Genomic DNA, 26,518 nt, shown 5'->3' on the forward strand with positions numbered 1-26,518 from the left:
ATTGTGGGGAACTGGGTCATTTTGCAAACCAGTGTCCTAGGAAGAAGAGTAAGGGAGAGGCTTCTGAGACCAAGGTAGCGCCAGCAAGGGTGGAGAAAGAAGTCGAGGAGGATGACGATTGTGCCATGAGTGCTCATGTGCCACTTGAGAAGAAGTGGGGAGACATCGAGCTGTAGTCAGATGGACTACAGGCGATGAGGGGCAGGATCCTTGAGGTACCCAAACTCTTGGATTATACCTTGCTACGGGAGCCCCGAAGAGGAGTAGCAGGACTGGCGGATGTCAGTAGAGACAAATGCAGATGGAGCGGCAGAGAGTGCTACATTGCAGGAATCCCAAGACAGCGTGAGGCTAGCAGGCTGCAATAGTGCGAGAGGCACGAGAGTGTTGACCTAGTGCATGATGGCACAGAGAGGTGTGCAACGGTGCGAGATGCAGGGAGTTGTTGCAGCATCGCAGATGTCAGTAGAGGGAGCACTTGTTAGCCGCAGAGGTCAGTAGAGGGAGCACTTGTTAGCCACAGAGGGAGCTTCAGAATCAGGAGTGTCTCTAGCTTGACAGGGATGTCAGAATTAGGTGGATCAGTTACTTACTTCTCAGTAACTGAGTTGCAATGCAGTAGTTAGCAGTGGCAGTGCTATGGGTAGCACGATGCAGCATGATGAGAGGGGATGCAGTGCAGATGCAGTGCTGGGAGGATGGACCAACAACAGCACGGATGCAGAGGGAGTTGTCGTACAGATGCAGCAGTGGCAGTGGCAAGGCCATGGGCAGCAGTATAGGATGCAGCAGTGCAGAGGATGTTGGGCGGGGAGGCCTAGCATCAGCACAGGGACCGATGCTGGATAATCAAAGTGATGCTCAGTGTGGAGTATTACTAGAGCACAGTCCTCGCTAAGAGGGAGTGTTGATTTGGGGTAGCATCGAATGTGCTCTAGCCATGAAAATTGGTGGAGAGGTTAAAGCACATGAGATCTCCAAGACCCATAAATGGTTTGGGCAGATTCTAACCGGTTTGGGAGATATTAAAATAATTAATATTTTTAATGGAGTTCCTAAGTCTAAACTTAGGAAAAATAAAATATTAATGGGTATTAATATAAAACTGGATTAGAAGGTTCCAAAAGTCATGGATCAAGCCAAATCTAATCTTAGCTGTTGATTAGAGATTTAATCTCAGTCGTTGATGGACCAACGAGAAAAGTATAAGAGGAGGCTTGAGGGTCAGTTGGAAAACATATCAGAGGGATCAGTCATTCTATTCTCTAAAGCGGGGTTTGCTAAGAGAGATAGAATCGATGATTAGCAGCGAGGGTGATCAATAGCTAGGGGGAATGCATAGTAGAGAGGCAGAGATGGTACTAGAGAGACAGCACAGAGCCGAGAGAGGTTGACGCAGAGGCAGCTGGGGGCTACGCAAAGGCAGCCAGGAGCTGCGCAGTGCCAGGAGAGGCCAGCATGTGTGACGCAGAGGGTCTAAGGGCTGACGCAAAGGCTAGCAGAGATGACGCAGGGCCAAGATGCAGTGCTAGGAGGATTTCGTGGGACAGACTGGGAGCTAGTGAGCCGGGTAGGGTGATGCAATCCCTATCAGATGACGTAGAGTAGTGGGAGCTGCAATTGTTGTTGTGGGATTGTTCATCCAGTGATTATTCGGCCGGAATATCTGTCTTCGAGGAGAGGTACTTCTGCCGAGGGCATTCTCTATTGGGTGAGCCATCTCTGGCACCCTGGTTGTATTTTGAAAACTGCATAATAATAAAACCCTCTAAATAGCTGCATCAGTTTTCCCACATTAGGTTTTCCCGGGGACATTGGTCCAAAAATAACGGTGTCACTTGCGTGCTTGTTTTCTTTCAGTTGATGATCTGTAGATGTTGATATTGTACTTGTGTTTATTTTCGGTATTTACATGGTAAATAACTTGTTAAGTAATTAAACAAGTAGGAAGAAATAAACCAGATAGTACAGGAAGAATTTCTAACGGGTTAAACTTAGAAATTCCAACAGGGACAATTGCTACTGCGGCAAATTCTTCAGATTTCTACTGGTGCCTTCAGTCCTCATGTGATCTGCAATGCTCTGATACCATGTTGAATTTCTAAGTCTGACACGTCAAAAATCCCTACTGCATTATCTGGTTTATTTTCTCCTACTTTTATTTTCATTAACAAGTTATTTATAAATACCGAAAATAAACACAAATGCAGCGTTAACACATATTCAGATCAGCTACTGAAATAATTGAGACAAACACACAAGGGACACCGTTATTTTTGGATAATCGTCCCCGGAAAAACCCAATGCGAGAAAACGGGTGCAACATATATGAGGGTTTTATTATTATGCAGTTTCTGAATACAACTATGGTGCCAGAAATGGCTCACCCAACAAAGAATGCCCTCGGCAGTGATACCTCTCCTCGGAGATAGATATTTCGGCTGATCAATCATCGGATGAACGAACCCACAACAACTACTGCGCTCCTTGGTTGGACATCGAAAGCTACTCCAAGCTTCTCTACTACTCTGCGTCACTCTGCAGGGACTGCGTCACCCTTCCCAACTCACCAGCACTCAGTCTGCCCCACGAAAATCACCCAGCGCTGCCTCTTGGCCCTGCGTCAACTCTGCTAGCCTCTGCGCACCTATTGATGCCTCCGCGTCAACCTCTTGGCTCTCTGCGTTAGCCCTCTGACCCTCTGCGTCACCCACGGTGGCCTCCTCAGCCTCTGCGTCAGTCCATGTTGCCTGTGCGTCAGCCTTCTCAAGCTTTACGTTGTTTCTCTGGCACTATCTCTGCCTCTCTACTATGTATTCTCGACCTTCTGCCGAACTGCCCCTCGCTACAACAGATCACTGGTTTGATTCTCTCAGTAAACCCCGCTCTAAAAAATCGAACTGACTGATCAATATGGTGTATCTCCAACTGACCCTCCAGCCTCCTCTTATACTTTTCTTGTTGAGTCTTCAACGGCCGAGATTAAGTCCCTAATCAACGACTAAGATTAGATTTGGCTTGATCCATGTCATTTAGAACATTCTCACCCCGTTTTATATTAATACCCATTAATATTTTAATTCTCCTAAGTTTAGACTTAGGAACCCCATTAAAAATATTAATTATTTTAATATCTCTCCAATCATGTGGAATTTCCCCAAACGATTTCTGGGTCTTGAAGATCTTATGTGCCTTAGCCTCTCCACCAATTTTCATGGCTAGAGCACATCCAATGCTACCACAAATCAACATCTTATTGATATAGTTGTGGGGTATGTCTTCAAGACTAGTAGGGTTTGGAGGGTTGATCTCCCCTACCATTGGTTATGGATTCCTCTTCTTTTATGAGACGATATGAGATGGGTCTTATTGATGATACAGTGGTTTGTCTTCCTTATGACTAAGATTCGCACACTTGATGTTAATTTTAGATAACAGTGGTATGTTTTATGCTTTAGAGCAATTTACTTCAATTTTTCTTATTAGCCCAATATCAATTTCCAGATCAGCAATCACATCAACATTGATAGTAAATGCAGATAGAACATAAACAATAAGCAAAAGGCAAGCCAAGACAAGAGAACACAATATTTAGCGGATGCCAGGGAAAAACCCTAATGTGGGGAACCCTTTGATCAAATTTTCTTATTATCAGCAGAGAGAGAGAGTACATCATACAAAATTTACTTGCCCAATCAGTATCAAAACAATCCAGTCAAACAACAATGAACAGGATGCCATAACCAGAAAGTCAACACTAGTCAAATAAGCAGAAAGTCTCTTCCAAATTAGCTCTGTCAAACGCAGTCAACTCAACCTCCAAAGACAATCAGAATCAACCCAAAACAACCCTGAAATTCTAGGTCAAACTTGGTCAACGCAGAGTCAACACTACAGTGAACATAGGTCAACCTACTCCAAATTCCTCGATTTTCGTGCCTAGAGATGTGGCCTCAAAAGTTCAGATTATCTACCTGAAAATCACAGTCAAAGGAGCTGATTTGACCCTCGGTCAACACTAGTCAATGTCCCTGCAAATAGCTCACAACAATCTTGTGATTTCTGCCTAAAATTTTCAGTCAACCCAAGTCAACATGAGAAGAAGAGTTGCTCCTTCGCTATACGAACCAATGAGGAGAGGAGAGAGAAAGATGTGTTGAGTGATGGTGTCCAAATGAGGAAAAGGTATCTCCTATTTATACACAACGTTGAGGGTGAAGAGACACATCTATTGGGCTTCATAAACCTACATTAGACTCGAGCCGACCTTGACAATTTATCCATAAAATAAATAAATTCATAATTCCATTTATGCTTGTCAGGATGAGATGATCTTTAGATCAATCTTGCACCTCTCGGAAAGAAGAATCCAATAAAAATATCATCTCCATCATATGAGTTGTCCAAGGTGGAGTTTGGCCCTAGTTGCCAATTTTAACACTCCCTCTCAACTAGGGAGAAAACCATCTAACAATTTGTAACATCTCTGACATCCCTGCTCTGCGCTACTCTGCTCTGCTAAACCATGAAGTAATAATGAAGAAGTGATCGAGAGTGTATCATACCACTCTCCACTGACTAAAGTCAGTCCTTGATCCCTAATCAAGTTGTTGAACACCATGCATCCTAGTCATAGGGAGTACGGCGATACACGATGCATCCATCGATAGTGCTATGGTCCCTAACCAGCTTTTCCCAACTCATTGGCCAGATGAGATGTACTTCCCATGAGTCCCAAACTCTATGGGTAGGATGTGTGTCGAGGCATCAACAGGAGAAGGTGAACCACTCATCCTGCTCATATGTCAACTATAGGGGAAGGACTCACCCTACATGCATGTGTCCGGGTAGGGGAAGGTGAACCACTCACCCTGTATCTAGTGCACCACTAGGGGAAGGTGAACCACTCACCCTATGGTCGCTCATAGCTAGCTCCAAGAAGTACCCCACACCCCCAGGAGCTCCCAGAGCTCTGTGTCCAACTCATACGAGACCCTCATAAGAGGGTCATTCCACAACTTCAAGTCTCTCTTAGAAGAATAAGAATTTGACCTTCTTGAGAGGCTTCGTGAGAATGTCATCAACCTACTCATTTGTCCTCATGTGTTGGAGCCTAACTGCTCCCAATTGTACCATATCCTGGATAAAGTGGTACCTGATATCAATGTGCTTGGAGTGGTCGTGGAACACAGGATTCTCTGATAAACGAATCCCACCCTAGTTATCGCAGAAGATCACGGTCATATCTAGCACGTGCTCAAATAGCTCATTGAAGAGCTTCCTCAACTAGACTGCTTCACAATAGGCCATACTCACAACAATGTATTCGGCCTGCCGGTGCTTGGTGCAACCGATTTATGCTTCCTATTCATCCAAGATATTGACGCAGGCCCCAAAAAGAAGCAGCACCTAGACGTGCTCTTATGATCCACCACACTGCCAGCCCAGTCAGCATCTGAATATCCATGTAGCCTCAAACTCTCGGCAATGTATCTCAGACCATAGTGGATAGTGCCCCGCAGATATCTCAAGAGATTCTTAGCAACAATCCAATGAATGTGATGAGGCTCAACCATATATTGACTCAACATGTTCATAGCAAAGCATGTGTTAAGGACAGGAGTTGGCCAAGAACATCAGTGCCCCCACAAGTTGACAACACTCAAAAGGGTTCGCCAATTCAGGCCCAGCGGCACTTCCAGATAGCTTCTTGAAGTTGATTTCCATCGGAGTAGTTACAGATTTGCAGTCCACCACTCCACATCTCTCAAGTAGCTTCACAATATATTTTCCTTGAGAAAGGAAAATCTCATCAGGATTTTGGCAGAACTCCAACCCTAGGAAGTAATGCATCAGTCCTAGGTCCTTCATCTTGAACTCAGAAGCCAACTCCCTCTTGCATTGATGAATGAGAGAGTCATCACCTGTCAGAAAGAGATCATCCACATAAAGGACCAGAATGAGAGGTTTGTCCTTTTCAACCTTGAAGTATAGGTTTGGGTCAGCATCGGTTCTTGTAAACCCCAGCTTCATAAGATAGCTATCGATCCTCTCATACCAAGCCCTAGGGGCTTGCTTCAAGCCATAGAGGACTTTCTTCAACCTGCATACATGAGTCTCACGATTTTGAACTTCGAACCCCTCTGGTTATTCCACATATACTTCTTCCTTAAGCGAACCATGCAAGAAGGCAATTTTGACATCCATCTTATGAAGGTCCCATCCTCACGAGGTAGCAAGGGCTATGATCAAACATATCGGGCAACCGATGCAAATATCTCATCATAGTCTACTCCTTCCTTTTGAGAGAAGCCTCGAGCTACAAATCTAGCCTTGAATTTCTCAGCTCTCCCATCAACTCCATGTTTGATCGTGTACAACCATTTCGAAGTGACCACTGACTTATCCTTGGGTCTAGGAACACCACATCCCAGACATCATTCTTCATGATTGATTCATACTCTTTGTTCATTGCATCCTTCCAAACATGTTTCTTCACGGCTTCTTCGAATGTACAAGGCTTAGATCGTACAATAGTACTCATGGCAGCTAAGTACCCTCTTTTCACGAATTGTCCCCCTCAGTGCAATGTGCTTCTCAGCATCTTCAAGAGTATCCTTAAGCCACAAAGACCTCTTTCTTATAGTAAAGGGCTCACAAGGAGGTGGATCTATGGGATCCATCGGTCCTTCAACATCGGGCATCGTTACATCGGACGGATATTCATCTTGCTTTTCTACATTAGCATCACCATTGGCCTTCCTAGGAATAGGAAGATCTTGAATCTTTCGTACTGCGGAATCTTCATCGAAAGTGACATCATGACTTAATTCCACTTCCCTTTGACCAGGCACATAGATTCTATATGCCTTCGAAGTTTCACTGTAGCCCACGAATGTTCCTTTCTTCCCAGATGCATCTAGTTTGTTTCTTTTCTCTTTCAGTACATGAAAATATACGGGACATCCAAATATTCTAAAATGAGAAACATCAAGTTTCTTAACGGTGAATACTTCTTCAGGTGTATTGAAGTCCAAAGCTTGATGTGGGCATCGGTTTTGGACATACACAGCGGTGTTGGCAACTTCTCCCTATAAGAACTTCGGAAGACCTTGATCATGAAGCATACCTCGGGTAGCTTCGATGATAGTACGATTCTTCCTTTTGGTAACACCATTTTGTTCAAGAGTATAAGCGGTTGTAGTCTCCCTCTTAATGCCAGCTTCTCTACAATAGCCTTTGTATTTATTAGACTCATATGCAGTCCCATTATCAATCCTTAGAACTTTGATCTTCTTCCCTTTTTAATTCTTGACCAAGGCTTTGAAGGAGAGGAACCATTTGAATGCTTCGTTCTTCTTCTTTAAGAAATACATCCATGTCTTGCAAGAGAAGTCATATACAAAAATAGCATAATACAAATATCCACCCAAAGATGTAATGCGCTTCATACCTGATAAATCAGAATGGACCAATTGAAGAATATCAGTGGTTTGAGTCTCACTTGAGGGGAATGGTCCCCTTGTATGTTTTCCAACTTCACATCCCTGACAAACAACTTCATGATTCAAGTTGAATTCGGGCATCCCTGAGACCATCTTCCTTACATCAGGGGTAAGCCTTTAAAATGAAGGTGAGCAAATCTTCGGTGCCATAATTCAGATTGAAGAGAGGTGTCACAAATCATAGCTCCCAACGGACTTCCTCCAACCTAATAAAGACCTTCAACCCTGAATCCTACAGTGAATGCATCTCTTAGATTCCTTTGCCAAAGACGAACCTTCCCATCAACAAATAACACCTTAAAACCTTTATCTTCCATCACAAAAATAGAAACCAAGTTCTTTTCAAGTCAGTTACATACAGGACTTCTTGTAGATGAAGGTTTGACCTTGATTTAAGTGAAGAGTAATGGTCCCAATTCCTTTCATAGGATAGGTGGCATTGTCCCCAAGTATGATCTCCATATTTGTCTCCTTCTCAACCAAGTTTGAAAGAGCTTCTTTATACCTAGTGAAGTGCCTTGAGGCACCACTATCAATCAACCAATGGTCCAATGTATCTGGAGGAGAGGCGGTGGAGAGGGCAGAAATACGAAAAAAAATCATTTTGCTTTGCAATATTAACTTCATCATACCTGGAGTTTCTTGACTTCTTGGGACGACGACCACCTCCACTTCGAGCAGCAGGTGCATTCCTCTTCCCTCTGTTATTGAACTTGTTGTTCCTTTGATTGCCATTTACTTTGAAGTTGTTGTTGTTATTGTTGTCATCATCTCTTGGAGAATCCTTCTTGTGAAGACACTCTTTAGCGAAGTGGCCAAACCTGTTACAATTGAAGCACCTTCCTTTTCTTCCTTCTTTGAATCCCTACTTGAACCCTTGTCCTTGATTCCTTGGACTAGCATTGTTCCTTCTTCTAGAATGAGTGGAGAAGGCAGTAGGATTGTTTCCATTTGAGGGCTTGTCTCGTTCCATCATCCTTATTTCTTCTTGAGTGCATCTGTCCAATAGTTCCTCATATCTCGGAATCCTGTCATTGTTAAGAATGGTAGTGTTGAACACATCCCAGCCTCTTGTAAGGCCCCCAAGTGCAATAAGAGAGACTTCCCTGTCACCAATGACTTCTCCAATAGATAAGAGATCATTCTTGATCTTGGTGATCCTCATGAAGTAGGATTGGATGGATTCTCCTCTATCCATCTTGATGTCTTTCAGCTTGTTCTTGAGAAAGAGAATTTGATTTGCATTGTTCACTTTGAACATCCCAACCAGTCTTTCATACATCTCCTTAGATGTTTCTAAATCAGAAATATATGCAACCAAAGGCTTATGAACAGAATCAAGAATAATCTTCTTAGCTTTTGTCTCACCTTTCTTGTACTTTGTTTGAACAGCAATGGTTGCATTTGAGGGAGGCTAGGTTATTCTTCCCTTGACATAGTCCATGGCATCATTCTCTTCCAAAATCAAATCCAAGATCATCTTCCATGCATGATAGTCGGATTTTTTCTTGATCTTGTCCTCGATATTGAAGAAAGATGTAGTCGTCATTGGGACTAGTTCCAAGTCCTTGTTCAACAGCTTCCTTTAGTCATTGCTTGACTTCACTCTTGCTTGGGCTTTGTCTTCACCTCAGCAACTATGATGAATATCCAAGATGAGGATGGAAATTCCTCCCTAGTTGAGAGGGATATTGAATTTTAGGCAGCTATGGGATGAATTTCCCATAGAACTGGTATGTCCCAAATAGCAAACCCCATTGCCTCAATGGAAAACATTGTTAAAATGAGAACAATATTAATTGGGCATGAAAATATCAAAAAGGAAATATATATATATATATATTTGAATTAAATTTGAAGTCTTCCCTCCAAATTATCTATGTCGGCCTAATTCAAAAGGCACTTATCTGATTGGCAAACCTCTATATATATTCTCAAGTGGTTGATCTCCAAAGGCACTTTTCTAGCTCAGATGGCTCTGAGGTTTTTTGATGTTTCTTCTGGGCTTCGCTACGGTTAAGGTCTAATCTATTACAAGACTTCACTCTTCTTCATCAGGACTATATTTTCTACATGACTGTTCTCTCGCCTTTCTCTCATCTTGCTTGTATCTTTGTTGATTTTGGCACTATGGTTTAATCAATTTTCGAATGGCACATGGTTCTGTGGAATTTCAAATGCTTGTATTTCTTTTGTGGATTTCAGATGCCTATATTTGTTTTGTGGTTTTCGGATGCTTCTCCTTCTGCGTTTTTGGATTAGATCCTCGCACATCTACAGGACAACAACCTCTTGCTTTGTCTTGGACTCTTATTATCTCGCACTCTGTCTCACTATGCTCATGATCACATCTATATGTAATGGCGTATGGTTAGGCTGTTGGTATGGCATCTCTGCTCTATACACAATTTGTATGGGATCTCTTCTCTATAATTGTTACACAGTGTTGGTATGGCACCTCTGTGCTATATATATGGATGGCACCTCTGCGTTCTTTATATGGATGGCACCTCTAAGCTACATATATGGATGGCACCTTTGCATTCTTTATATGGATGGCACCTCTACGTTACATATATGGATGGCATCTCTACGTTGGTATATATATAATATCTTTGTTCAGATTCTCTACGTTGATATATACATATAACATCTTTGTGTTGATATTCATGACATCTCTGAGTTATATATACGCCATCTCAATGTTATGGTTGGTCTCGATCTCCACACAAAAGCACGGTTGGTTTCATCACAGTAGTATATGCTAGTAATATATGTATGTGATTTCAGCCTCCTTATATGTATGACATGGCATCGTTGACATTACAATTTAGTTACACACATGGCATCATCAGCATCACAGTCCAATTATGTATGGCATCATAGTCTAGTTATAATTAAGACATCATCATATGTATGATATCCTTTTTGCACAATAAAAGTATGGCAATATGGCAAAGTAGCATTGGTACATGTTCAGTGGTGGCACTTGTATTAATAGTATGATGAGGCTATTGATGAAAGCAATTGTATTATCAATATAACTTGTTCACAAATGAAGTTGTGAACAAGTCTTGTACAGGCCCTGGGTAACCTGATGACATTTGTACTTTGTACCTTTCTATTGAACATTCGATGACAATCTAATAGAAGAAGAAGAATCTAGATGGGTTTTCCCCCTTGTGGGGTTTTGCCCTGGTCTCTGACCAAAATCACGGTGTTCTTTGCATGTTTTTCTTATATTGTTCCTTTATGTTCCGTTGCAATGTTGAAGTTATTGTTCTCTCTGTATAATTGCTAATAATGCTAAAGATGTTAAAGGAGTGAATGAATTATAAATGATGAAATACAATTATCTAAAGCAAAGAACAATCAAACCCTAAGAAAATTAACATAAATATCATAAACCAGATCTTGAGTTTAATCCACTAAGTTCTTAATTGTTTTAGCATCTAGGTGAATTGATATGATATATGCTTGCTTCACCAAAGGTTAGTCAATTTATAGCATTATATCACTAAGTAATTGGATCCTTTATGTTTTATGTACTGTACCTTTGTGGAATTCATTTATTTTCGATGTTAAAGTCTTTGTTATTTTAGCTACTCATATTTAAGATTTACTTAGGCTCTTGCTATAATCATTGCATATCTAAGGTATACCCCCCTTGGCCTCTTGAGAATTGGCCAAAAGTGAAGAGGAGTTTATATTGAGGTGACAATGATACAATTCCTATTGATTAACCTAAGGTAGCATCTATGGATTGGGAATTTCCCAATGCTACGGGGGAGCGCCCCCATCCTCGCTCCCACTCCCGAAGCACACTCATGACAAAAGTGCTCAAGGAGCGACCCCAAGAGCGTGCTCTTGAATCGCTCCCATTTGGTTGTGGTTTTTGGGAATGCGCTCTCGCAAAAAAAATCACTCCCTAGCTTTTCTTCGCAAAAAAAATTCACTCCACCATTCAACACCCTTGTAAAAGTATATGACAAAGCTAGTGAGAAGGGAAAGGGTTGGAACAACAAATTTTACATGCTCCCATTGTAAAACAACCTACACTAGTTCACACACTTATGTAAGAAAGCATCTCTACAAGATTATGACATGTGATGAAAATAACACTGTATGAGTTAAAAATTGTGATCAAGTGTTAGCAAAAGATAGTAATAGATATAGAATAATACCTAGCCGCAATACAATACTCTCATACAAACAGAGGGTTGCCTTCTAGGGAAAAAACCTTAAAATAACATAACTTCTACTATTAGATCTTATGCCTAATGAACGGTCTAGATTGACTACAAAATTACAATATTTTACAAGGCAATTTTCTCAAAAATTTCCTTTCGAGGGCGTGGCCCCCGCACCCCCACGAGGGGGGCTCAAAGGTTGTCACCCCTCCCCCCCATAACACTAGTGGGGAGGCAAGCCCCCCCACACCTCCCCAGCAAGGAATGGGATCCAAACACGACCAAAACAAGAGCTCTAAATCAGGAACATAATCAGGTTCCACACCCAACATGATGAGAGAATCAAGATGTTGTAACTTGTGGACCTGTTGTTGATGAAGACTACAACTACTAGATGATTGATCTTATATGGTTTAATCCATGTTTTTATGTTTTTCATAACTAATTCATCATTCTATATGCTTTTGCTGACATTATATGCATCAAAATATATAAAAATATATATTATATAAAAATCCCTCCCAGCCCGGAAGCTTCTGAAAATTGTCACCGCTTTGAAGCAGCCTTGGATTTTCAACTTGGATGCTAGTTTAAGTGGTAACCGAAATAACCCCTCTAAAACTAATTGTCTCATCATTTCATCCTAAAAGTAACTATCATTTGACATAGCTACTTTAAGGGGGTTGAGTCCATCTTTAGACATCAACAATTTCTGGCCATCCCAATGACAGGAAAGTTACTTTTATCAAGTAATCTATCATTGACCAGTTTTATAATAAGCCATCAATCTCTTTTTATCTTTGATCTCCAATTTTGTGACAAACATTTATTAATATGTGTTCATGGATAATATAAACACAGCCACAGTTTTGACGAACATACTCTCCCTTTTTCTCACACTTACGTTGTAGGCTTGTATCACATGTAGCATTAAGAACAACTTAACCTCTAAAGATAAAAGAAATCTATAAAAAGACTCTCTAGATATATTGAAAAGATATGGCCTTGGTTTTGCTAAGTTTGACATCCAAGGAGTTATTATGATAAAATCAAGCAACAAAGAGTGGAGGATACTGTAACACAACCTCATCCTTGAAGAAAAAAAATGAAGATCAAAGACCCATGGAGAAAATCATCATCAACATGTGTGCTCTTATCAAAGATGACCCCATCGACAAAATTATAAGTGCCATTTTAACCATAAACCAGCAAACGGGAAAAATTGTGCATGAAGAAATTAAATCCAAAGTGCGTATAGCAATAATAAGTGCAAGAACCTTAACATGTCAACAACACGAACAATGAAATTAGTTGTTTTATGTTTAATAATAAAACCTTAACTAGTTATTACAACCTCTATATAAGATAAACAAATAGCTAATAGCCTTGACATGTATTAGTTACATCTTTAGCTTTACGGATTCACCTAGTGTGACATTAACATGCCAAGATCCATCAAACGTAGACTATGGCCCAGATTCATAGACATACCAGGTATAGTTGTAACTAAAGACGTATACTTTATTGCCAACAATATGCTATACTATTATTTTAGAATATTAAAAAAAAAAAAAAACCAATGTAGAACCACCTTTTATTTTTGAATTTACCTATTAAAAGGCTTCTTTCATCATGATATCCCTACTAGTTAATGAAAACTAACGACCTCTAACAACAAGAAGTTATGTAAGAAATTCACATCAATGCATGTATGAGACCAATAAACAAGAAATGTTAAGGATACCTGTCCATTGTGAATTGGTTGACAAAAACGGGTGTAGGTTCAATATCATTGTTACGGTTATACGGTTGTACACCCCTAACATCATCCAAACCCAGCAATGCATCTGCATGTTCATGTGTCAAAATAATCTGCAATTTTCAAATGAAAAACAATAAGAACTGCCATGATCGTCATTCTCACTAATGAATCAGATTAATGGGGAAATTATTGATGGAAAATATTCTCAACACAAAGACAAGATTAAAGAATTAAATCAGAAATCTATCCATGAAATTGTGTAAACTGGAAGTGATGACCATCAATATATAGCCACATCTAAAATCCCTTCTTAACAAATGCATAATGACCTCAAATGCCTAATTTAGGCCAATATATTATTATTACGAAAATATAAACAATATTCAGAGCTCAAGAAATGAGTATAAACAATGCCACTTTGCCTGAATGAGTAAATACTTCATAAGTATTATTCAACACTCCAACCTGGAAAAGCTTGGCATTATAATTTATTAAAATAATAATAAATGTAGTTGCCCATAGGGCTTTGAATAGATGGTGATTGGGCATGTGAGAGTACCTCCAAATGCTCCTCAATTTCAACAAACCGAAACTTTTTATCACCATTTTCCAGCAACAGGGTGATAATTTCCATTCGACTAGCGATAATTTCAACTAGCCAAATTATCGCGATAATATCAACAAGTCTAATTTTGAATATAATATCGCAATAATTCTGATATTATTGTGATATGTGCAACTATGATTCAAAATATATTTCAAAAAATATTAATTCCAATACAATTCAGTCTCAATTTAGAAGTCATCTTGGGAATCACAAGACAATAGGTTCTTTCCAAGAACCCTAGAAACGCAACATTCCACAGAGGATCAAATTAGGGTGGTCAAAACCTCCTACAATTCTACAAACATGCTCAGCACTTGAAAGATCATAGCATCTTGTATCATCCACCATCACAGCTACAAGAGTAGAGAATCATGAGAAGGCAATACAAAGCCAGAAAAAAGAGATAAAGTCTTTTCAGAAATATGGTTTGAGGACAACGCATTTCTAAATGGAAAGACAATGTAATGAACATAAATATACATATAAAATTTCAATAATATTAAAACAATAGTGAAGTGAGACATTCTCATTAAGAGGCATGACTTAATTAAAAGACATGACCATTCAACCAATGTAACCAGTTTGTCAGTATGTATAAATATTAAATACCATCACGAAGGTCATTGTATATCATATCATTCAATATATATTATTCATTATAGTTATATAATTTGTCCTATATGGATTTCAGTTGTTTTTTCTTTTCATGTTGGATAATTTTTCAGTACGTGGACTTTGGTTCATTTTAAATAATTATAAACTTTTCCCACAAGCAGCATGAAACATTCAAAAAGAGAAGCAAAGATGGGAAATTTGTCAATCTGAAGACCAAATCTAAGAAGCAATCTTCTATAAATATCATGACACTAAAATATTAAGTTCTGACAGAGTCACACTAAAATATTAAGTCCTCACATAGTCACATAAAGTTCTACGAAGCTGCCTGTGCAAATGAAAAGAAGCACAAAAGCTTATTTGTAATCGAACTTGGAGGTAATTTTAGAAATGTTTGACTGTAAATTAGTAAATTACCCAAAAAAACCAAATATCTGTACACTAAGGCACTCACAGCATCTATCTGAGGAATTTTATAGCGAAGAACCCATCGGAAAACTTGCTCCTTAAAATCCTTTCCAACATCGATCAAAATGTAGTGATGATTTCCATCTTCTTCTTCATGGTCAATCAAAAGTGACGGATTGCACCTACAAAATAAATCCCAGAATTATTACATGCAAATTTAAGAGCAACCTGCTAAGGAGGAGCTAAGGAAAGAAACAAAGCCTTACAGGATTGCCACAAAATTAATAATATTAGAAAAAAATTCAGCTACAGAAACTTCCATTTGATGTACAACATTATCAACAAGTGCTCACACTATTTTTAATTTCTCTCTCACACGTTTTATTCCTCATAGCAACATTTTTTATCGTTATAACTTATAAGTAAAAGGGTTTGATTACATTCTAAGGCCTACAATATTTATCCAAGGCCAGTTGACAGTTTCAGTATACATGGGCATACCTTTGTACACAAAATATTTAGTTCTAACTTCTATCCACGACTGTGACAAGTAATGCTATATTAATGCAAGTGTCCTTTGTTAAACAGGAGATCATCTATTAAGAAGAAACAATTAATTAGGCAGTGAACAAAAGGCCCAGTCCCATGAGAAAGGAACGCCCAGGGAGATCCAGAATGCTTACCGCTACCAAGGTCAACAGAAAATAGAACAAACATAAATGCTCAACATATTTTTTGAAAATGCTCCATATATTATTTCAGAGAAAAAATAAGTAGATCAATGCTCAAAGTGATTACACCATGCAGACAAAGGCAGTACCAGGAAAGTGCCAATCTACATGGGATAAAAGGTCTAGCAAATGAGCCCAGGCCTGCACTATAATATTCCTAATGGGAGAATTAACAGTAATACCCAAACATGCACTAGGAACAGCAAGAAAAATATGAAATCAAAGCACCCAATTTAGAATCCCTGTAAATAGAAGCAGAAAATCTGAGTCATTTTATTAATATGGGGAAACTCTGAGTACAAGTGTGAGTTCAATGGAACCTGGGCTTGCTTATGCAAGCAATGCAAAACCCAGGCAAAAGACTGAAAACCCGAGTGCTATGAAAGCTCCACAAAATATCTACGCACTGCCCAGAAATTTTGTTAACTGCTGTTGGAATGGAACTGGGATTCTACCCTCAATATCGCCCGCATCGATCTAGAGTTGCAACCACGGACTCCTCTCCTAAAACCCAGAAACACCCAGAAAAGGTTTGGCTACACTCTAAGCCAAAACTAAACCCACAAAGTGATGTGAATTCCTGGCTAGCTAGCAATACGCCCTGCTATAAGAATGTAGGAATTCTGGCCCGAATACTGCTTGGAAAATTCTGTAAAATCAGCTGGAGCCTCCTCTCAATAAACTCACAAAAACCTAGAAATCCTTTAGGTTGATTCCAACTTCACCCAGTGACCCCAAGAAGTGCGTATGGCCCTACTGGCTGCCAGTGTGAGTTGAAAGAAGGAAATCTATTGTAGAAAGCCCCCAAAATTCTTGGCTGGAAATTCTCCTCCTGTATCTGCAAACTTCTCCTCCCCAAATCTCCTTATCTCTCCGAGCCAGCTCTTCCCTCAAATCTCCTGCTCTCTATGATTGCACTGAAGATGCCCAGAAACCCCTGCGCAGGCCCCAAATTGGGACAATTCAGCCTTCCAAAATGCTACACCTCCAGTCCTACAAATTGACAAGGAAAACTTGCTCTTCTTATGGGTGAATTTCCTGCAAAATCTCGAGCCCAACCACCACTTCTTGCTGGCTCTATTCAGCCCCACGAATTCTCCTTCTGCGCCCTTGGAAAAGCACGCACCAGCTGGAAATAGTCTACAATATAGCTCCTAGAGAAGCCCTAGGATAGACTCCTTACACTCGAAGTTCACTGAAGGTAGAGGTGGAATTCCCGCTTGGAAATTCCTTGTGCTAAACAGCATTGGTAGTCTTGGCTAAGCAGCTCAAGGGAACTTGTGTTAAGGAGTTAAAATGACCAAAGATGCCAAAAATGAGGCCCTCAAGCTCTATTTATAATTTGTCAGCCTCTTCTCTCCTTTGTGGTCCACATTCTCTCTCTCTCCTAATTCGCACCCCTTTTCTCTTGGTGGCCCCTCTCTCTCCAAATTCACACCTCTTCTCTCTCCTCCCCTTCTCACTAGTGTGAGTTGCCTCCTTTGGGTCAAATTCTCTCTCCTTGTGGCCCCCACATTCCACTAGGCTATAAATTTCCTTTTTCCTCCTAAGTCCCAATGCAGGAAATGTCTCCTCTTCCCAAAATCGTCTCTAATGCAGAAAATCAAAATTGGGGACACTGCACCCACACAGAGGGATTCAACATCACATCAAAATGCACTGAGGTTAAAACTCAAGAGCAATGCCAACTCTTGCTTAAAGCTCCTCAGTTCCCCAGAGTCAGGGGGTGAGGAATTTCATTAAAGGTAACCTTACATTGATTTTTCCATAGAAAATCAATTGCAGCCAATTGAATTGTCCATGAATCTCCGAGTAACAACCCCTTTCAAGAGAGCAGAACTACAAAAAGGTAGTGAAATTCAGCCTGAAACCATACCCAACAACTCTGGCATTTTGACACCCTCATATAACATGTTGCACTATCTAGACTCTCATCTTACCATGCAAGACAAAATCTGAATTAGTAATGCCAACTTTGTGAAACCTGCTCTTGGCAGCCAAACCATGATGAAGCAAAATCCACCCCTGTTTTTTATTTAAGTAGGTGCCAATGTCAAAAGAGTGCATAATCAGCTCATAAAGATCCTGCATCTTACAGATAAAAATAGCATGCCACTTCTCCATCTCCAATCACTTCATATGGGACCACCTCCATGCATTTGCAATTTAAATAAACAACTTTATGGAATCATGTGGTAGAAGCCCTCTAAAACAACCTTCTCTACAAAAGATATATTTTCAGTGTGATTTAGAGTCCTCCAGATTTGCCACTATTGGGTGTTTTGATTCCACAAATCCTTCAAAAACCTTTCCTAGTCGACCTTCTACCTGCACACTTTGGTAAGAGTCCATGCTAACACTCGTGTTGAAAAGTCCAAATTGGTTGGGATGCTAGGTCCTGCACATCACAAGGTCCCTCAAATTGCCAATAGAGAAGATGATTCCTCTCTGGGTCAAGGGGTTCCCCTTAGTGACCTTACCTCGAGACAAAGGCAATTTGGGGCTCCTTGACTTACAAACCTTGCCAGAAAATGGGTGAAGGGGATACCCCTAACAAGTCTTAGTTCAATGTTGAATCTTTAACATAATGTTATTAATCAAATTTAATCTCCAATGTTGATTAACAACTCTAATGCATGTAATTCAAAATTCAGTAGAGCATTTATTGGACATTGTTTTACACTTCCATATTTGAACAATGCTAGTACCAAATGCTTCTATATGATTTCGTTGAACACACAAACTAGTTTAAGGGAAATTCTTTGGTTTATGGAATATTGATTCAATGATTTGTTACCATTCATCCAAAGGGTTATTGTCCATTCATTGGGACTTATTGTCACTCAAATTGTACAGGCAATATGCGACACTGCTCAGGACAGGGGCTGTCACTTTGATCCCTGCCCTCTCCATTCTAGTTGTCTCCCTCTAGCAATCTATGGGGGGTAGTCCCTATGAAATGTGAAGAAGACAGACTTGTTATTGGATTCCTTATGGACACAATTAGATCTCTTATCACAATTATGATTAGACTTGATTAAGCACTTTAAGAGTGTATTAGATTACAAAATCCACAAGAGCAAATGTATCCACTTATCCAATAACAATGATAGCAATGAGAGACAAGAGCATTAATCATAATGTTACTTGTTAAGCCAATCTCATTAGGCAATTATCAATTCAATCATAGCACTTGTATGTGTTAATGCAAGAGTGCAAATAGATACCAATGATGCAGAAATGCAATATGGATCAGCCAACAGACATATGATTGCAGCAATAAGAAAATCACCCAGTTACACAATTAAGCAATTATCCAAGATCCACAAGATGCAATGAACAATGGCTAAGTGAAATTTAGATGATCTTTAGCACTTTTTCCACCACTGTAATGTTTATATCAGACCTTTATGCAGTAAATTTTAGGCCTCAGATTATTATTTCAGCCTTCAAAAATCATCAAATATGCGAAGAGGCGTGAGCCTAATGAGTGCAAATGACAATGTAATGACGAAATATGATTGCCAATGAGTTATTATGCAACTGTTGTATGATTTTATCACCATTCTAAGTGTTTTTATGTGGCTGTAGCAAACATATCAGATCTGAAATTAATCCAACAATCCACAAGAAATTCACTTATATGCACTCAAATTGACTTAGGTTTATTTCTCAATGCCTTAGGTGAATTATTAATGAATTTAGGCTTATTAAAAATGTGTTTAGGCCTTAAATATGGTGTTGTCATAAAAGACTTCAGAAATCAAAATGATAACAATGATGAAACTAGAGGGTTAGAGAGCAGTTAGATGGCTAGAGAGGCTTCCAAGGGACTTGAGAACCTGCAACCACCAAGTTAGCTCTAGAAATTACTATAAAACCAAATGTTAGAGATGAAAAACTAAACCAATGACTGAATAATGGTTGAATGAGGGCTACGGAAATAGGCTACGACTAGGAAACCTCAAACCAGGGCTAGGAATGGAAAATAGAGGGCTGAATAGGAGCAAGGAAGGCCCAAAAGGGCCATGGCCAAGCAAGAGAAGCCCTCTAGGGCTGACGTCAAGCCTCAAGAGGCTGACGCTGGGGAAGAGGAGGCCCTAAAAGGGCCAGCAACTAAGGGACAAGCCCTTTTAGGGCTTGAAGGGAAACCGAGGGCCAATGAGGCTCCCCAAGCCCACGGCAAGGCCAAAAAAGGGAGTTTGAGGCCTTTTTAGGCCTGCGGCTAGCTAAACCTGTGAAAATTCCTAGACTCAAAGGAACACCTACTGCAGCAAATCTGAATCTACTTCACCTACTTGATTTTTTTTAAATTACATTCATCAAGTTATTCTTCTGAATACTGAAGGAAATTACTTCTACAGCCTACACTAATTAAATATATGATCTCATGAAACAGAAAACAGAGCAAAGAACAAGATACATAGAACACACTTATTTTTTGACACAATAGTCCCTGGTGTTGAAGTTTCTAAGTCTACTTAGTTAGAAACCCCCCATGCACTTTATCTGATTTATTCCTACCTATTTGTTATTTTACTTAACAAGTTATTTACAATGTAAATACTGAAAATAAACACTAGTGCATGTTCAACATATTACAGATCAACAACTAAAGGAAACAAAAACAATCACACTATATGACACCATTATTTTTGCACTAATGTCCCCGGAAAAACCCAATGTGGGAAAACCGGTGCAGCTATTTGGGGGTTTTCTTATTAAGCAATATCATAGTACAATCTGGGTGCCGACACTGGCCTACCCAACAGAGAATTTCCTTGGCAGTAATACCTCTCAGTTTCTGACCAATCTCCTGACTGAAACCCCAAAAAATCCTTCCGGCAGCTCCTCAGCACCAATCTGCCCCAAAAACCCCAGCGTCAACCTCTCTCTGGACTGCGTCAGCCCCTCTCTTCCCAGTGCTGGCCCTGCATCACCCCAAATGGGTCTGCGTTAGCCTTAGTAGGCCCTGCGCCAGCCCTCTGGCCCTTTGCGTCAGCAATGCTGGCCTCTCTGAGGCTCTGCGCAGCTCCCGGCTGCCTCTGCGTGGCCCTGCGTGAGCCCTGGTTGGCTCTGTGTCACTCTCCTTGGCTACTACGCTGCTCTCCCGGCGCTATCTCTGCCTCTCTGTCTCTTTGTACTCAATGCCCCTCAGCTGCAACTCCCGATCACTAATTCTATCTCTCTTAGCAAACCCCGCTCTAGAGAATAGAATGACTGATCACTTTGGTGTATTCTCCAAGTGACCCTCAAGCCTCCTCTTATAATTTTCCTGTTGACATATCAACAGCCAAGATTAAGTCCCTAATCAACGGCTAGATTAGATCTGGCTTAATCCATGTCTTTTGGACCAATCTAACACAGTTTCATATTAATTCTCATTAATATTTTATTTTCCCTAAGTTTAGACTTAGGGACTCCATTAAAAATATTAATTATTTTAATATCTCTTGAACTATTTAGAATATGCCCAAACCCTTTCTGGGTATTGGAGATCTCATGTGCCCCAACCTCTCCACCAAATTTCGTGGCTAGAGCACATCCGATGCTACCCCAAATCAACACCTAGAAAAACCCAATGCCAGAAAACCGGTGCAACAGCTTTGAGGGTTTATTATGATGCAGGAGAAATATTTGAATACATATCTAGGATGCTCATCTAGCAATCCTTTACAGAGAAAATACTGGCAGAAAATCTGAGTGAGTTTTACCTCACTTCACCCGGCAGAATTCCCGTTGATCCAGCACAAGACTGGTTAACCCCGGCTATTTTTGCGCTGGCCTTGCGTCAACTTTTCAGGCTCTGCTTTAGCCCTGCATAGGCTCTTCTACCCTCTAAATCAGCTATCCCGGTTGTTCTGGCAGTTCCTGCTGTTCCCGGCAGTTCTGGATTCTGCGTGACAGACAGCTTTTCTGCTCTACGCAAGCCTTTCTGGCTCTGCGTCACGACTGCATGGGCCCAGACTGGCCCAGCGTCAGCTCTCCCGGCTATTGCGTTGCCTCTCTACAAGCTCTCTCCGCCTCTTTGTCAATATTCTCCGGAAGTCCTTCTCACGGATTCTCACTGCCCCTCTGCTGCTAAATGATCACTTAGTTCTAATTTCTCAACTTCCTAGCCCCAGAAATCGAACTCCAGATCAATTCTCTCTCTCTCTCTCTGTGTTTCCAAATGAACCCCAAGCCTCCATTTTATATTTTTCCTGTTGAGTCTTCAACGGCTGAGATTAAGTCTCTAATCAACAGCTAAGATTAAAACATGACTTGATCCACCTTCTAGATCATTCTCACCCATATTTTGATTAATACCCATTAATATTTTAATTTCCCTAAGTTTAGACTTAGGAACCCCATTAAAAATATTAATTAATTAAAAAAAATACAATCCGGATGGAATTTCACCAAACGGTTTCTAGGTTCTTTAAAACTCATGTGCTTTAGCCTCTCCACCATTTTTCAAGGCTAGAGCACTTCTAATGCTACCAAAAACTAACACTCCCTCTTAGCTAGGAAAGTGCTCTAGCAACAATGTCCACCTGCATGTTGCTTTATTTCTGAAGCACCTCCTTTCTACACTACTACTACCACCAACACTGTGCTGTTGCTGCTACTGTACTGCTACCCATGACACTGCCACTGCCACTGCGATTGCCACTGTTGCATCTATACTACAACTCCCTCTCAAACGTTGCATCTGCTATGTTGCTAGCACTGCGACTACTAACACTACATCCATATTGTAACTCAATTGCTGAGAGAAGCAACTGAAAAACATCCAAAATTAGTTGAACTTAATTATGTTCAACATAATACAATTAATTTTGGAATCTAACTGTTGCTGATTCATATCCTCTGAATCTTCTGTGTTGCTGCTGACTCCTGCACTGCTGCCAACCTTGCTTTGCACTGATCAGTCTCTGGTCCCCAGCTACTGCATCTGTCCTCCAAACACTCCACTGCATCATCTGACACTAAGTCCATCTCGCTACTGTTGAATCTTGGGCTCCCATAGCAAGGAATTGATCCAAGAGGTGGACTCCTCAAGGATCCTGCCCACATGTAGTCCTCCCGACTACAACTCAATATCGCCCCATCTCCCTCCTGGAGATGCGTGGGCACTCATGGCAAACTCATCCTCGTCAATCTTTGCTGAAGCAGCCTTAGGATCATGTTTCTCATCCTTGTCCTTTTTCTTCAAAGGACATTGGGATGCATAGTGGCCCAACTCGCCACAACTGAAACATTTCACCTTCGAAATGTCCTTCTTTCACTTCGGCTTCTGCTGTCCCTTCGATGTTAGAGCTATGTTTTCCTCCTCCTCCTTTGTCTTTGTGCCACTCCCACTGCTGCCACTGAGGTTGACCTTCACTAGGTCCCTCCTTAACTCCTGTTGAAGAGTCTCCCACATCTCCTCCCATGAAGGTAGTTTTTCTCTGCCCAATATGCTTTGGACAAAAACTTGCCATTCATCCAAGACTCCATTCAAGGCTATCCTCACCATCGCAGTTGGCTGAAGACTGGACCCCACTACAGCAAGTTGGTCTCTAGTGTCCTAAAGACGTTGAAGATAGAGGTTCACCCCTTCTCCTTTCTACATCAAAGTCTGCTACAACTTCTGCTCCAAATACATCTTCCGATGTGTTTTCGCTTCAAATCGCACCAGCAGCACAAGTGCTACAGGGGAGATAGAAAGCCTCTTCGAGACAGGCTAAAGGTTGATTGTAGACCAGTGCCTAGGACATCTAAAGTAGAGGAATGCTTAAGAGATAATATGTGAGGGGTTTTCAGCACTCCAATTGTCACGTAAAAAAGTAATAGGATGGGCTTGGTTCAATAAGCCTTCACTGAGGTAGCTTCAAGCCAACACATGGATCCAAATGCTGGGGGTATATTGGGGCAATCTCAAAGAGAAATGGCTTCATCTGGTGGCCGACACACAACAATGAGACAACTCAATATTGAAGTTGTAGTAATGGTGGAGAGGAGGAAGGAAGGAGGGAAATAGATGCATAGGGTTGTAACAAACAAAATCCTAAGCAGCAATGTTCCAGCAGAAAAATGGAATTCGATGTATAGGGTTGTAAACAACACATAATCCTAAGCAAAGATTTTCCAATAGAAATATGGAAGAGGAAGGAGGTGTAATGATAAAAACAGCGGAGTACTTATTGAGGTTTCATGCCTATAACATGGGTACCTCTATCACCAAACAGTGTGAGAAAGGTTGTGCTCATACAGGTACTGCAAGTTAATCCAATAACACAAGTAAATCTGTAGTTGCTACAAGTACTGTAGGCTATTGAATAACACAAGTAAATCTGTAATACGCAAAGGCACTATTCTCTATTTAGCAGCCAGGGTAAATCCATGAATCAGGGAGAAACCAACAATCTCATTACACTATTTCAGAGAAGGAAGAACAACTTATGAAATGAGATTACAAAAGGGAAAACATACTGCACATCGATCATGCTTGGAATCACCAGAGAGTTTCATTCATCCAATATGAGTCCAACATACCAGTCCATAACATCCAGCACCACATCAGTCAAGTCCACCATGAATAAGCAAATAGAACCAAAATGGCATCTCAGAATTCAGACCACTCAAGTGAAAAATTTCGGAACCAGCCAACCCATATTAAAGTGTTGCTTCCCCCTTTTTATAAGAAGAGGGGGAGCTTGGGATACAGTTACAAAATGTCTTTAGCCAGAGCTCCCGTTGTCCTGCTAGACTAGCTGTCTCAGCCTATGCAAGGCGTTGTTGCCCACAACGATTACAATTGGGATTCGATCCCTTCTTGGAAATCAAGAAACTACAAAATAATGAGAAAGAGAGAAAACAGAAAGATGATGGAGGAGTTGTCCCTCTGTTGTTCCTATGGAGGCTCGTGGTCAAGCCACGTCTATGTCGTGATGCACTTCCCTTGTTGCTCGGCCGGTTTCTGTCACTTTCGCCATCACTGCCTGGGTAACTCGTTCACTGGAGTAGGGAGTGGGTCGACTGTGAATGCTTATCGTGAATTGGGAATGGAGTGTGTCCAGGTAGTCCTTTGCTGCGTGACGGAGTGGAGCACCATGTCATGCCATTAATTTTTCCTGAGTCCCCCCCATACTGATCTACTGCTACCCCATACTTCATTTACTACTTTAATTGCCAACCCATACACCCTCAATGCCCTGAATGTGCTATCGAAGCCTCGCTGTAATTGGGGCTTTTGCTCTTGCAGATGCTGCAGAACGGCAAGTTTTAATGTTCCTTAGCCCCCTTTAGTTTAGCCCCTTATACTGTTGTTCTCTTAATATGACCAGGGGTTGTGACCAGTGGCTCAGCCTTCAGGCGCTAATGTTGGAAATAAAACTGAGAGGGGGGGTGAATCAATATTATCAAGTCAATAATTTTTCATTTCCATAATCAGATTCATATACGCTACTTCAGTTAATGAAACTTGCGTCTATACGCAACTGTGTTTAAGGCATCTAGCGTATATCCTGCAGACTTAAGATTCAGTTAATTCTTCCTATGTTGATCTTTAATCTATGCATCAAAACCATATAAACAGTAACCAGGTGCAGTAAAAACAGAACCAACAATCACACACAAGAACACAAGATATAAGGTGGAAACCCAATGTGGATGAAAACCACCTGCTGCAATCGTCTCTATCTTCTTTTTAAATTAGAAACTTCTTTTTACAAATTTTGTACTAGTGCAGTCTTATACCAGTACGCAGGCTTCTACCTGCAAAAGGCTATAACCTTCTTTCGTTCTTCAGCTTCTCCTAGAAGGGAGCTACAACCCCCTAGCTCTTGTACTAGCTGAAATGTTTACTAGTACGTAGGTGCCAGCCTACAGAAGGCTCCAACCTTCTCTTTTCTTCCAGGGACCACGTTTCATAAATTTTCAGACTGGATCCATCAATAGCATCATTCAATCATCTGCATCAACCAATTTCCTTTTGCACCAACCAAAACTGAATCAACCAATCACTTTGACAAATCTTCAGACTACTGTAACCAGAATATAGTAACCAAAATACAGTAACTAGAACCCAAGCCAGAACCCAGAACACTGCAACAGCAAACAGAAGTAGCTAAAATATATTTTGTGAGATATACGCTACTTCCTTTTGTCGAACCTGTGTGTATATGCACTTTTCTCAAGGCAAACCTGCATATAGATCTGCAAATCAAATTTAAGAGGTATACCCTGGTTTGATATGCCGAACTTGTGTGTATACGCGCCTTTTCTAAAGTGAACCTGCGTACAGATCTGTAAATGATGATTTACAACAATTTCAGACTTCAGTTATACCCAGATCATCATATTTACAGACTACAACATGCGCCAGTTAGATAAATGATCAAAACCACATAAAGATACTTCACTTCAAGCCTTAAGATCTTGACCCATCATTAGATCTTATCCTTCATCAAGCGCTAAGGTTCATCCTTGGTTCAGATCCAGCTATGCACCACAACCAAATAGCCTGTATATTAGATCTTGCTCTTCATCAGATATTCAATTCATGAGTGCCTTTACCTAATGATCTTTTCCTCTTTTTATAGTCTTAGGGCTTACTCAATACCATGGACCAAAACCACTTAGAACCAATACTTTGCACCAAATACCTGGGGTCAACACTTCGGACAAGATACCTTGGACCAATACCATGGATCAAAATACCATGGACCAAATAC

At 40.6% G+C, this 26,518-nt stretch overlaps 1 protein-coding gene across 2 annotated transcripts in view; it reads right to left on the reverse strand.

The window, feature by feature from the left end:
* Window positions 1-26,518, reverse strand: part of LOC149225503 (putative hydrolase C777.06c) — a 167,972-nt gene that overhangs the window by 89,435 nt on the left and 52,019 nt on the right. For both annotated transcript variants that reach the window (XM_089377108.1, XM_089377109.1), the window contains exons 3-4: window positions 15,134-15,269; window positions 13,440-13,567 (exon numbers count right to left, since the gene is read on the reverse strand). In XM_089377108.1, coding sequence (XP_089233234.1) covers window positions 13,440-13,567; window positions 15,134-15,269 — 264 coding nt within the window. The remainder of the gene's footprint in view (window positions 1-13,439; window positions 13,568-15,133; window positions 15,270-26,518) is intronic.

This window comes from Pinus tabuliformis, chromosome J, assembly GCF_031772625.1.
Source record: "Pinus tabuliformis cultivar Carrire ecotype Pingquan chromosome J, CPIR1, whole genome shotgun sequence".
Classification (NCBI taxonomy): Eukaryota; Viridiplantae; Streptophyta; class Pinopsida; order Pinales; family Pinaceae; genus Pinus; species Pinus tabuliformis.